Source organism: Microcebus murinus, chromosome 12, assembly GCF_040939455.1.
Source record: "Microcebus murinus isolate Inina chromosome 12, M.murinus_Inina_mat1.0, whole genome shotgun sequence".
Taxonomy (NCBI): Eukaryota; Metazoa; Chordata; class Mammalia; order Primates; family Cheirogaleidae; genus Microcebus; species Microcebus murinus.
This window is the reverse complement of record NC_134115.1, coordinates 7,038,626-7,052,454: the sequence shown is the minus strand read 5'-3', so window position 1 is coordinate 7,052,454 and position 13,829 is coordinate 7,038,626. Positions and strand designations below refer to the sequence as shown.

At 57.8% G+C, this 13,829-nt stretch overlaps 1 protein-coding gene across 1 annotated transcript; it reads left to right on the top strand.

Moving 5' to 3' along the window:
• Positions 1 to 416: 416 nt before the first annotated feature.
• LOC142874352 (NUT family member 2F-like) lies at positions 417 to 1,730 on the top strand. The gene has a single exon (XM_076009216.1). It carries the CDS (start codon positions 417 to 419, stop codon positions 1,728 to 1,730), a length of 1,314 nt encoding a protein of 437 aa, XP_075865331.1.
• Positions 1,731 to 13,829: the final 12,099 nt, after the last annotated feature.

The following is a 13,829-nucleotide window of genomic DNA, read 5'->3' as shown; positions in this document are numbered from 1 at the left end:
TTAACATGACCACCGGCCGTGCAGATCTCTGGAAACCCACCCTCACTGCCCCAGCGTCACCATTTCTTGGCCCTTGCCCAAGCCTGTGCAGCCGTGGCTGGCTGCGCAAGGATGGTAGCCCAGCGCACGCAGCACCGACTCCAGAGACCACCCCCTGGGAACAGAGCTTCTTGAGTGGGGCAGGGAACACCAAGCACAGGGACAGAGTGGCCCGAATCTGACCCCTACTCAGCATTTGCTGCAGGTGGTGCTAGGAGAAGCACCTGCACCCTGGGGTGTTGTGTTCTGGGGTTATCTTCAGGATTCCTGGAGTGCTGGCTTGGAGAGAGATCCCTCGCAGCTGTCTCTGTCTTGTTGTGTCAGGCTAGGATGGAGCGGGCAGGCTCTAAGGAGGATGAGGAAAAGGAGGACTGAGGATGAGATGGGGCCATCTGAACCGGCCAGCGTTGGGGTGCCTGGAACTGCCACTGAGGAAGGTCCCTCACGTGCTGCTGGGCACACTAAGAGGTGCTGTTCCCGCCAGCAAAGTCCATCCTGATCCATGGCTCAAGAGAAGCCTTGCCGGCTGCCAGTTGTCGGCCAGGCGTCCCCGAGGGGCTCTTGCAGGCAGCGAAGGCTCAGGCATTGCTTCTTGGCAGACAGGGTCAGGGGTCTTGGTGGCTGGGACGAGTTCTCCAGCGGAATACTTCTCCAACGGAGGAACCGAGCATCAGATTCACTCCCGGGACCTTTGCAACCCGCACCGTGTCCCCCCCGGCCATGTGGCACCCACACCTGTTGAGAGTCTTCGCTGTGGTCGCCACTCACTCATGGGGGGCGCGAGAGCCTCCCTCCTGGTTACCGCGTCTCCTCCTCCATCCACCCTTTCCTTTGACTCCACAGCGTCCTCAGTGCTGAGACCGGACAGGACCCTGAACCCCGGTGCCTCCATGCCTCCGTTCACGGCTCTGCCCTTCCCCCCACCCGTCCCCGGCCCAGCACACCGGCCACCCTGGGGACAGCAGCCACCACCCCTCATGACCGCAGCGTTCCCTCCTGGAACCCCGCTGGTGCTGTCTGCTCTGCCCACGACTCCTCTGCTGGCAGGAGACGGTGCCTGTGGCGCGAGTGGGGCTGGCGCCTTCAACGTCCTTGTCCAAGTCAGACCAGAGGCGGGGCCGGTGCAGCCCCCCCACACTCAGACCTTGGTCCTGACTCAGGCCCCGCTCAACTGGGGTGCTCCGGGAGCCCTCTGTGGGGGTGCTGAGGGTCCGGCCCCCCTGCTCTTGGCAGCTCCTCCCGTGGAGACCGTGGTGCCTGCGCCAGTCATCGGCAGTGGCCCGGGTGTTGGTGGTGCTCCGGTTGTTGGCGGCGCCCCAGTCATTGGCGGCGTCCCGCTCCTTGGCGGTGCCCCGGTCATTGCCGGCGTCCCAGTCGTCGGCAGTGCCCCGGTTGTTGGCGGCGCCCCGGCCGGCAAGGGAGGCTGGTTCACGGGCCTTCCTCACCCAGAGCCCCCACCAGCGGCCCAGCTGGCCGCCATCGTGTCCCCAGTGAAAGCTCGGCCACAGCCCCCTGGCGCGTGCAGGGAGGGCAGCCTGCCCCCCTCCCAGGCCAAGGCCTCACGGGATGACTCCTGTAACTCCAAGAGCGTCTACGAGAACTACCGACGCTGGCAGCGTTTCAAGTCGCTGGCCCGGAGACACCTGGCCCAGAGTCCGGACACCGAAGCGCTTTCCTGCTTCCTCATGTGAGTGTCCTCGGGACGGCGGCTCAAGCAGAGGTCACACATACACAGGAACGGGGTGGACAGGAGGGGCAATTGAGGGGTTCTAGAAGGATGGTCCTGAGGGCATTGGGTCACCTCTGGGAAGGTGACTTCTCAGCTGCACTCATGTCACTCCAGTCACGACATGCTTCAGGTCCTGTCTCAGTTGGTCCTCACCACACGGTGAGCCCGGCCAATCCTCATCTTCCGGTAATTATCATGCCGTGGTTACAGACAGCTAAAGGTCTGACGGGGGTCCTGGTGTGACGCCGGCCAGGATTTGGGTTTAGGTCTCTGGGGCCACACGCTGATTCCTCCCCTTGGACTTTCACCTTCCAGCATGGCACGCGACGGTTGGTGGCCACGGGGACGCCACCTGGGGGTGTGAGAGCGGTGCAAGTGCCCCACATTGCTGGCAATACCGTCACATTGGTGGCTAGGGCTTCGGCATGGGAACCTGGGGGGAAAGAAACACTCAACCCGAACATCGAATATGACATTCAACACGGGAACATGAGGACTCAAGGGGAAGTCGGAGAGGCCACACGATCCCTTCGGTGTGGCTGTTTGGTGGTGGGAGGGGGTCCTGAAGGCCGAGGCGCCGACACTGGGGTGAGACGTGACAGGGACAGATGGCAGGACAGCTGGGGGGAGGGCAGGGGGTGTGTGCTGGGCCGGGTCAGCACGGGACGGAGGGTCGGCTTGTAGGCTGTGACTGACCCCACCGCCTTACAGCCCAGTGCTTCGAACCCTGGCCCGGCTGAAGCCCACCATGACCCTGGAGGAGGGGCTGTGGCGGGCCCTGCAGGAATGGCAACACAAAAGCAACTTTGACCGGATGATCTTCTACGAGATGGCGGGAAAGTGAGTCAGGGGTCCTGGGCTCAGGGCTGCACGGTGGGGTGGGGTGAGGGGGGGTGACAGAGGCAGGGCTGCTGTGGCGGCTGCTGTGGCGGCTGGTCAGTGCGGGCTGTGAGGAGGGGTGCCCCCTGGCACAGGCCCCCGCCCCGGGCCCCGTGCGTGCTCCCCTGGGAAGCTGCTCGCTCCGCCTGGGTGCCGGGGTGTCTGGGTCCTCCCGCCCCAGGAGCTCTGCCCTGCGGGGTCCTGGGCCGACCCTGCCCCATGGCGAGGGTCATGGTGGCGACAGTCTCCGACACAGCCCAGTGGGTCTCCTCCAACGGTGGGGGCTGTGCAGAAGGTGGCCTGGCCACTATCGACAGAACTGGGGTCCACCCCTCCCCAGGAAAAGCGGCCAGAAGTTGGTCACCTGCCATCCCAGCAGGGACAGGGGAGGCCGGTCAGGGCATGCCAGCGCCTCACACACCCGAGGACACGGCCCTGGCCTTACTGCCTTTGCTCCTTGGCGGAGCCCTGTGTTCAAACACACAGCCAATCGAGCAACAACGGCCCTCAGAGGAAACGAACCCTGAGCTCTCCACCCAGCCCCTATCCCTCCTGCCATCTCCTGGGCCCTTGTGCCCCAGGCTGCCCTCAGGGCTCATGGCCCCAGCCTCAGGATTCCCGGATCTGGGCAGCAACCCTGGCGTTTTCTGCGATAATCACGTCCCTGGCCTGGAATCTGGCTGCGGGGCTCTGGGCAGACACAGGAGAGGCCTGGAGGAGGGGCCACAGTCCGGCCTGCCTGGGTCACGGAGGCCTGATGGCGTCAGCCAGCCCGAGTTGATGGCCCGGGCCCTGCACGTGCAAGGGGAGGAAGGGTGACCCCGAATCTGTGGTTCTGCCCCTGGGAGCAGCTCCCTCCTGGGACTGGACCCAGCCAGGGCCTGGACAGCCCACCCAGGGGCAGCCCTTCCCATGCCTGCGGTCGGCCCCTCCCTGGTGCCGGCCCGGGGGCCTGGCCTCCCTCTCAGCACGGGCTGTGCCTCCCACACCCCCAGGTTCATGGAGTTTGAGGCAGAGGAGATGCAGCATCAGCAGGTGCAGTGGATGAAGGGGTCCCAGTTCCTGCCGCGACCGGCCCCTCCGAGGCCAGCTCCTCTAGGGTCCCCAGCCCCTGAGGTTGTCCAGCAGCCAGGTGAGCCTTCCCACCTTCCCTCAGGAGCCACAGGGAGCAAAAGCCAAAGGGACCAGGAGGCCACCGGCCCCACCTCCCGAACTTTTCTTCAAGAGGGGTCATTTGTTCCTTCAAACCAAACCGCCCACCAAGAGCCTGGGGGCTCGGCCGCCCTTGGCCGTGAACTGAGTCCATCGGCCTGCTCAGGCCTCAGAGCTGCTCTCTCCCCGGCCCGTCCAAACCCAGCATGCAGTCTGCCCATGGAGCAGGGCCTGGTTGGGCAGGGGACCCGAACACCAGTGGTCCCAAACTTCCTCCCGCATGACTCTGTCTCAGCCGTGCCCCCTCCTGTGGCCGTCTCCTCCCGGGGTTCCATAGCTCAGGTTGTCCTGCCCCAGCCCGGACAGCATGCATGTCCCCCGGGCCGGGCCGGGCCGGGCCGGGCCCTTCCCAGTGTGGCTCTGAGGAGTGCTGCAGCCCCTGCCACGCCACCCTCCTTCCTCCCCGCCTCAGCGGTCCTTCCCAGGAAGCCTGGCCCCAAGGCCCGGCCCGCCCACCTGCCACCACCCACAGCCCAGCGGCGGCCACCCGAGACCAAGGCGCCCAAGGAGGTGCCCCCTGAAGCCGTGAAGGAATACATGGACATCATGGACGAGCTGCTGGGGCCTGCCCGCAGGGCTCCAGAGGAGCCCGATGCACAGTGGGAAGAGGACGCCACTGCGCAGTCTCAGGACGAGGCCGGGACCTCCCCGGACCCAGGACTCCTCAGCTACCTTGACAAGCTGTGCTCCCAGGAAGGCTTCATCACCAAGGTGGGCAGGCCTAGAGCGCCAGGCTCTGGAGCATTCCGGGGAATGGCACTGCCTCCCCCTTGAGATTAAGCTCTGTTCCTTAGCTACTGAGCGGCGTGTGTGTGTGTGTGTGTGTGTGTGTGTGTGTGTGTGTGTGTGTACATGGGCGTGAGTGCATATGTTACATGTGTCTGTGCCTGTGTGTTTTTGTCACCAAGCGTGTGTGTGAATGTGGCTGTGAGCGCGTGCATCTGTGTTCCTGCGTGTCTGTGTGGCCGTGTCTGTGTGTGTAGCCAGTGGTGGGGGCGACGCAACACAACCCAGCGGCGTGCACCAGCATGAGGTGGTCTTGGCTTTCTGTGTCTCCTCGAGGTCCCCGTGGCTCGAGGTGGCGCCCTGCCAAGGACACTCAGGCTCTCTTCCTTCTGTCCCAGGTAGAGGCCGTGATTCACCCCCGATTCCTGGAGCACCTGCTTTCCCCAGAAGCAGATATGGATTCCTTGGCCCTAACCCAAGAGCTGGAGCAGGAGGAGGGGCTCACCCTCGCGCAGGTGAACCAGGAGAGGGAGGGACACGCAAGGCAAGCACGGGGGCCAGGAGGACTCAGGTACTCCAGGCAGAGAGGGCCACTCAGGGAAAGCAGGGCAGGGAGGAACAGCCAGGTAGACTAGGGCAGGGAGCGACACGAGCTGGACCCCAGCACGGGAGGGCCACCAGCTGTCATCTTCCCCCACCCACCAGGCTGACGGCTTCCCCAGGGGAGCCGCTGGGGAGGGGGAGATGCAGGTGCAGACCAGTAGGGGGAGACCAGAGGCCCCAGGGGAAAGGCGGGAGGCCACCTGCACTGAGGCCCAAGAGGGCGGCCGGCAGAGCCACGGGCTGCGTCTCTGACACCAAGCCAAGTGACCAGTCGCCTTCCCTGCCTTCCGCCCAAGTGCCGTCGTCTCCACCGTGCTCACGGCTGGTGCAGAGCCAGGAGATAAATGCCCGTTTTTTTCTTCCCCAGCTGGTGGAGAAGCGACTCCTGGACTTGAAGGAGGAACGGGGTGTGGGGGCAGCCCCGAGTCGTGGTGCACCCAGGTTGGACTGGAGTCCTTCTAAGTCTGCAGCTGGCCGAGGTGCAGACAGCGACGGCTGTGGCCCCCAGCTGGGGGTTGGTGCAGAAACCTGCCCACCACAGATGGCTTCCCGGGCCCCTCCAGGACACGGCAGAGTGCAAGCCGACCTGCCCAGGCCCAAGGCCCCTGCTCACCTCTCCGTGCGTCCAGAGTCCCCCAGGCTGAAGGCTGCCCGGCCAACCTCTCCTCCCCAGGGCCGAAGACCCTCCTCCCCTGGCCTGGGGACCTGGGATGCCTTAGGTCTCCCAGGAGCCTCTCCTGTCGGGGAGACGCTCGGGCCAGGCGATGGCTCCAGTGAGGATGAGGAGGAGCTCCCCAGCCTGGCCTTCCTCCTGTCCTCCCAGCACAGGCTGCTGCCCTGGGGTCTGTCCCAGAGCCCTGTCCCTGCCCAGCCCCCATCTGCTCAGAGAAGAGGCCTCAGCCCAGCCGCCCCTGTGGCGGCCGAGTCTAAGAAGCAAACTCTCTCTGGGGGCCCGTCCTCTGCTGAAGAGACCGCCCACCCAGGGCCTCAGCTTGGGGTCTCTGGGGGGCAACCCCTGGCCCTGGTGCCAGGTCGATCCTCACAGCCTCAAAAGAGAAGGGGTGACCCGTTTGTCTCCGGGACGAGGAAGAAGCGGCGCCGTAGCCTGTAGGGACAGTGGGGTGGCCGTTTGGGCGCCAGCCCCCAGTGGGCCCTGGCGGAGAGTAGCCCCTCGCTGCATCTTGCAGCCCGAAGTGCCAAGGGCTCCGCCTCACGCAGCGCTGGTCGGCCGGTCCTCGGCCGCCGGGGGCGGGCTGGGGAATGGACTTCCAGGGGAGTGGGCGGGTGGGTGAGGGAACGAACGATGCCCTGGGATGGTGTGTGATAATGTAAATAAAGGACATTTTATGGAAGATGCTCTCAGGGTCGCTGTCCTTGTACCGGCATCTGTGCCGCACGGGGAGTGAGGACAGGAAGGAAGGACCCGCTGATGCCCCCGCGTGCTCCCCTCCAGATGGAGGCTGGCCCTGCGGACGCCGCCCACTGACACTCCCGCGGACCCCTGAGACCCTCCGTCACCACTCACAGGGCCTCGGCTGCTCAGCGGGCTTCTCTGCACATCTCGTCATCATCCGTGTCCCTCGACAATCTTGTCACGGAAAGGTGCTTTGGAGCCTTTCGGGTGTCCGGGTCATTTGCCCATTTTCTAGAATTGAGCCTGGATGGGGTACTTTTCTCTGGGGCGTTTCTTTCTGCCTCCCTGAGGGAGGCAGACGAAGGGGCCAGACGGCCCTCAGCACAGCCGGGGCCCTTCCTGGGGAGGGTTTGACAGGAGGAAAGGCGCGGCTCTGGGGCACACGGCTCCCCGCGGGGGACAGAGGCCGACGTCTGCGCGGCCCAGGGGAGCGTTCACGTGTGGAGAGGGGTAGCTCCCGGGAATCCTAATCAGGACAGGGCAAGGGGCAAGGGGCAAGGGGCAAGGGGCAAGGGACGGAGAGGACAGCGAGGCGGCATCTGCTCACATGCCTGCGTCTGAGACGTGACAGTGGCGGGAGCACACGCGGTCCCTGTGCAGAGTTTCTGGGCACAAAAGGGGCTTGTCCGACTGAATGAGGAGACCCATCTTGCTGTGGCCTCTGGGGACTGATCTCAGAGACCCTCGGGATTTTGCCTGGAATCCCCCACAATTCTCGTCCCAAATGATGACTGAGCTCTTGTGTGGAACTGTTAGAGTCAGATTTGCGTTCCTATCAGACAGTTCCTTCCTGACGCGCTGTAACCAAGGGTCACAAGCCCGGGCAGCCCTCCAGGAGCAGGATGGCTCTCGACACGTGGTGGCAGCAGGGCTGGTGCGACTACTACTGGGGATGGAGGCTGAGGGGGCTGAGGGTCAGCTGCCCTCCTGCCGGGCATGGGCACAGACCCCGCGGGCAGAGGGCAGAGCAGGGGCTGCCCGGGACGGGCATTTGTTGACTGGGAGGAGCCTCAGGGGTGGGGTCCAGGTAGCTGCTGGAGGGAGACATCTGGGCAGGTATGTGAGACGAGGAATCCATTAGGGGAGATGCTGAGCCGAGGGAAGGATGCCCCCTCTTTCACGGGACTGTCCTGTCTCCCCATCTCTGCCAAACTCCCCTCATCCCGTGTCCGTGGCCAATCTCTCCACCCCTTCCTCCCAGCCCGCCTCTCAGAGTCTCTGATCCTGGCATGGACAGGACCCAGCACCTGCCCTCATTCCCTCCCGGCCAACCCTTTCTCCAGGTTCTCAATTCTGATGCCTCCTTGAGGGCCTGAGAGGCGGGGGACAGTTGTGACTCCCGGAGTGTCAGCCCTGGTGCTGTCGCCGAGCAGAGCCGTGATCACGGCGACGGACGAGGTGGCTGAGCAGCTGCGGCAGGTGGGGCACAGCTGTCTACTGAGGCCTGGCCCTTCTGCTGGGTGACGAAGGGTGCCAGTTCTGGGCCCTCACCTGTCCCATCTGCCCAAGGAACCTGTCGGTCAGTCGGACAGATACTCCTCCATCACCTTCCCTTCTCCTGTTCCCCGTGGCCAGCACCCAAGTCCTGCCTGTCCTCTTTGGCTTTGTGAAGGACAGTTGATTCTTGGAGGAGCTTTTCCTGGATGTCACCCCTTTTCTGTTCCCAGGTTGGTCTCCACATCGAGAAGGAGGCCCAGGGTTTGTGCTGGGCTTGGACAGTGAGGTGCGGGCCAGCACACCATGGCCCTGAGGTCCAGAAGCTTCCAGAACACCCCACTGTGCAGGCCCTGGTGGGAAAGGGGCTTCTCCACCTGTGACCCGACCTGCCGTGTCCCTGGTGTCCAGCTGAGCACATGTCAGGCCATCAGGGCAAACGTGGGGAGTGGAGACCAGTGGCGTGCGTGGGCCCCCAGTCAGGGATGGGCAGCATCTGACCACACGCCGCGGCTCGTGCTACTGCTCCTCACTCACCTGCCTCTTGTCTGGCTTGTCCCAGTAGTGGCCCAACAGTCTCCAGAAGGAGGCAGCACATGGGCTTCCCCCACCTCTGTGTCCCCTTGGACCCTACAATCCACCCCTGAAGCGTATAGTGGGGCCGACTGGTGGCTCTTAGAGAGTGAATGTGTCCCCCCAAGTTCCTATGTGGAAGACCCAACCCGGACGTGATGATATTTGGAGGGGGGAACTTTGGGAGCTAATTAGGCTTAAACAAGGTCATGAGGGTGGGGCCTAATGGTGACGTTAGTGTCCAGAGAAGAAGAGGAAGAGACCCAGAGCTGTCTCTCTCTCCCCGACGCGAGGACACGGTGCAGGCCAGGACGCAGGCCCTGGCCAGGGCCCGGCCACGCTGGTGCTCTCACCCCAGACTTCCGTCCTCCAGACTGTGGTAAGCGCATGTCTGTTCGTTCAGCCTCCAGGCGACGGCACTGTGTCATAGTGGCCCGTTCTGACTAGGACGAGCTCCCTCAATCTCGGGAGCTTCCTTCCTGACAGGTACCTGGAAACCACGCATCAGAGCCACCAGCAGGAATGAAGAAACGTCGCAAGTACAGCGTGTGAGCTACGCGTCAGGAGAGCGGTGCAACGAAGTGTAGGAGAATCTCCAAAACCGACGACATCATCGCGCTGGACGCCGAGGAGCCCGTGGCGCTCACACAGCAGGCGCTCTGTGTGTCCCCCGCTGTCCTGGGGGCTTCGCTTCCCTGTGCACTCACGGAGTCTCCACAGAGAGCCATGAGGCAGTGAGGCTGAGCCAGGTCCCACTCTAGCGCCTCGTGCCTCTGGGCGGCAGCGGGTGGCTTGGCTCCAGAGCCCTCCGCCTTCATGGCTGGGCAGTAGGTCCCTGCAGGAAGCCACAGCCTCCTGTGGAAACTCTAACTGGCAACACGAGCAGGACTGGCACCAGCAGGGACAGTGCTATGCTTTCTGTCTGTGGCCAGGATGGGTCAGCTCCAGGTGGCTGCCGTTTTGTAGCTGCACTTTTATTGCAACATCAGAGTTGCATGATGTCCGTTAGGTATCAGTGCACTGGGTGGTAATGGGCAGTTCACCTGCTTTGGGGGATCCTGGCCAAGCAGCTGCTTAACGGCCAGGCCTGCCCAAGTCTGCTGGTCAGGCAGTCACTGGCCATCACTGGGGACAGATGCTCAAGAGTCACCACCACTCCAGCACACCCCCGTATGGGACTTCATAAGCCCTTTCACTGAATTCTCAGATACGATGTCCCGGAGGATGCCTTGTGTGCAGACCTGTGCCCTTTGACCTCACTTTAGAGAAGTGTGTCATGATTAATGCTGCAATAAGCAATGGTTCATTTCTCTTTCTCATCCCAGTCTCTTAAGGAACAAGTCCACTCCTTGTGAAACAGTGCACCCTAGGAATTTTCTTTGTCTTAGTTCATCCTTAAGGTCACGTCCCAGGGCCTTGTATCAGGGGTATGGTATTTGTATGAAGAGTATGAAGGATTAAAAGATATTCTCTGGGAGGGGCCGGGCGCTGTGGCTCACGCCTGTAATCCTAGCTCTTGGGAGGCCGAGGCGGGCGGATTGCTCAAGGTCAGGAGTTCAAAACCAGCCTGAGCAAGAGCGAGACCCCGTCTCTACTATAAATGGAAAGAAATTAATTGGCCAACTGATATATATATAAAAAATTAGCCGGGCATGGTGGCGCATGCCTGTAGTCCCAGCTACTCGGGAGGCTGAGACAGAAGGATCACTCGAGCCCAGGAGTTTGAGGTTGCTGTGAGCTAGGCTGACGCCACGGCACTCACTCTAGCCTGGGCAACAAAGCGAGACTCTGTCTCAAAAAAAAAAAAAAAAAAAAAAAGATATTCTCTGGGATTAAACAAAAACAACACTTAAAAATCTCACATGTGACAACAGGATCAAAGGCTCCTGATAAATGTAAGTAGAGGGGCTCATTGAGATAAAATGCTGCACCCCCTTGTGATCTGTTAGCACAGATTGAAACAGACTCAATGCAAGCTTTTCTCTTTTGTAATGTGCCAAAGAAGCGCCTCAAAAGCATAAATCACACAAGTCACACAAACCACGTTTTGCCACCGGGCCCATCATGTGTCATCCGAACCACTTGGACAGACCAGAGCCTACCCCATCTAATGCTTTTCCCTGCATTCCCCAGCAATTGAGCTTCTAAGTCCACATCAAGTGATCATAGATCACAAGATGTTCTCCATTCACACCCACTGCTTTGTTCTCCTTTTCACTGTGTTGTTTTGTTTTGTTTTTAGAGACAGGTTCTTGATCTGTTGCCCAGGCTGGAGAGCAGTGGTGCAATCATAGCTCATTGCAACCTTGAACTCTTGGGCTCGAGTTATCCTCTGGCCTCATCCTCCTGAGTAGGTGGGACTACAGGTGCATGCCACCTCACCTAGCTAATGTTTTAAAAAATTTTTCTGGAGGCGGGTTCTTTCTATGTTGCCCAGGTTGCTCTTGAACTCCTGGGCTCAAGGGATCCTCCTGCCTGGCTTCCCAAAGCACTGGGATTACAGGCAGGAGCCACTGTGCCCTACCGACAGTGAAACTTTAGGTATGATTGCCTGAAACCGTGCCTTGTGAAAGGGATGATTCATCAAAGAAATAATTGATAAGCTGGACTTCATTAAAATTAAAAACTTTTGTTCTGCAAAAGGTAATGTCAAGAAATGTGGAAACAAGCCACACACTGGAAGAAAATACTTGCAAAGAACACATCTAATCAAGCACTGTTATCTAAATATACAAAGAACTGTTAAAACTCAACAATGAGAAAATGAACAATCTGCTGAAAAAATGAACAAAATACCTGAACAGACATATCACCAGAGAAGACAAGTAAGCATATGAAAACATGTTCAATCTCATATGTCATTAGGGAATTACAAATTAAAACAAGACACTACTATGCACCCATGAGAATGGCCAAAACCCAACATATTATTTAATAACAACACCAAATTACGACACAGATGTCAATCAATAGGAACTCCCATTCACTGCTGGTGGAATTACAAAGTGGTACAGCCACTTTGGAAGACATTTTCTTACAAACTAGACATACTCTTACCATATGATACTGCGATTGTGTTCCTTAGTATTTACCCAAGTCGACTCGAAATGCATTGAAGACTAAAACATAAGACCTGACACTATAAAACTGGAAGAAATCACAGGGGAAACACTTCAGGATACTGGTCTAGGCAAAGGTTTTATGGCTAAGACCTCAACAGCACAGGCAACAGGAACAAAAATAGACAAATAGGACTGTATTAAACTGAAAAGCTTCTGCACAGCAAGGGAGTGCACAATCAGTGGGGTGAAGAGATGATCTGTTGAGTGGAAGAAAGTATGAACTATTCATCTGACAAAGCACTAATGTCCAGAGTATGCAAGCAGGAATATATAAGCAAATAAAACAACTCAGCACTTCATAGATGTAGAAAGGAGAATGGCTTTGCCCGCAGAAAGACCGAGAGTATACGTGTGACTGAAGGAGATGGAAACTCAGGCATGATAAGTAAATGCCATGTGCGTGCAGAGGAGGGGGAAATTTTATGTATATATACATATATTTTGTCTTCTATGTACACACCTATAGTCTCTCTTTCACAGCGTGCTTTGGCCAAGCCTGGATCTGCAGATGCACAGAAGGAAGTGCTCACGGGCTGCAGAGAACTCAGTGCTCCACACGAGGGAATGGAAAGCATTTGATATATATGATTTTTTATAAAGGAAGATATTATATATTCAATGCATTGACATTGTCTGGCAGATACTCCCTGTATGTAGTTCCAAACAGGGAAACTGAGGCTCCACAGCATAGTGACTATGAGCCTGAGTTTGAATCCTGATACTGGCCCGCACAGCACTGGCCGGTTGGCCGCATGAAGGGTACTTGGTCTCTGTGTGCCTCCATCTCCTCACGTAAAGGAGTAAAATAATAATGCCTAAGTCACAGAACTTGTTGTGAAGACTAAAAAAATTATCTTTACAAAGTGCATGGAACAATGCCTGGCTAGGCAGCTCCTGCAGGCATGGAGGGAGGATCAGAAAGTGAGCATCAGAAAGCACCAGAACCTGGGGGAACGAGATACTAAGCAGATGAGGTTTGTAACACTGCAAGATGCTGCAGGGCAGATACTTTAATGCCACCTTTGATGGGGTAGGAAAAGTGCCTTGATTTAACCACAGTTCTCTTTCATGAGAGTGGATCTCAGTCGACTTTTTCATGGCTCTTGGTTCTACCCTCTGGGAAATTCTTTTCCGTTACCATCCTTGGCCGCTTCTTAAATAGACCTAAGGTAATAAATATGTACTTTATCCTCCTTGGGGAAGCCAACTTCCTGCCCACAGAAGGTTGGGGGCACAAGGGTTGCTGTACATTTCAAACACATCTCTTTTGGTTCAGGCTGGTGGCTCTTTGATAATATAAACTCTGATAAGAATCTTACTAACTTTAATTTTGTTTTCAACTTATTTACAATCTATTCCTTGTGTTCACAGACACAAGCATGATAACTAGAAATAAATTTCCCTGCATATGCCTCCCTTTCTCTCTCATCTACTTCATTCAGGTTATAATCATTTAGGAGACAAATGTCATACCACTAATTTGAACAGAAAAAAATACAGTTTCTTAAGTACAAGAAAGTTAGCTAACTATTGAAGGAGTAAAAGAGAACTCCAAGATGCGACAGCAGCAGCAACTTCAGAATTCAACTGCCCTTCCTTGCACTGAGGGAAAGGGGAAAAGGGCAAATCTTAGAGTCTTAGACGAGGGCCCTGCAGGCTCAGATTCAGACCTGAGCCGAAAGTGCAGGGGCTGCGGGAAAACGTGGCTCCAGCCAGGTAGACACAGGCCTCCAAGAGGGAGATATAGACACAGGGACCATTATTTGCAAGAACTGAAGAACTCTTAGACTAATGAACCACTGTGAACACTTTTTTGTCTTACAGAGGAAGTTGGTCTCTTAGCACCCTGCCCTTTTTGTTGCTCACCCCAAAACAAGGACTAAAACCCAACATGCCCTGGTGTATTGGGGGAGGGGCGGGGCAGAGATAAAATGGAGAATTACAGTCAGGATAGAGGAGGTCTATTCAGAATGTATTCATGGAACTTATACATTTTAATCATAAAAATGGAAGGATATTTGTGTGCATGAAATTGGGAGTGCTTAGAGCAGAGTGGTGCATAAAATTGGATCATGCCGCATTTGTCAGTTGGTGTCCT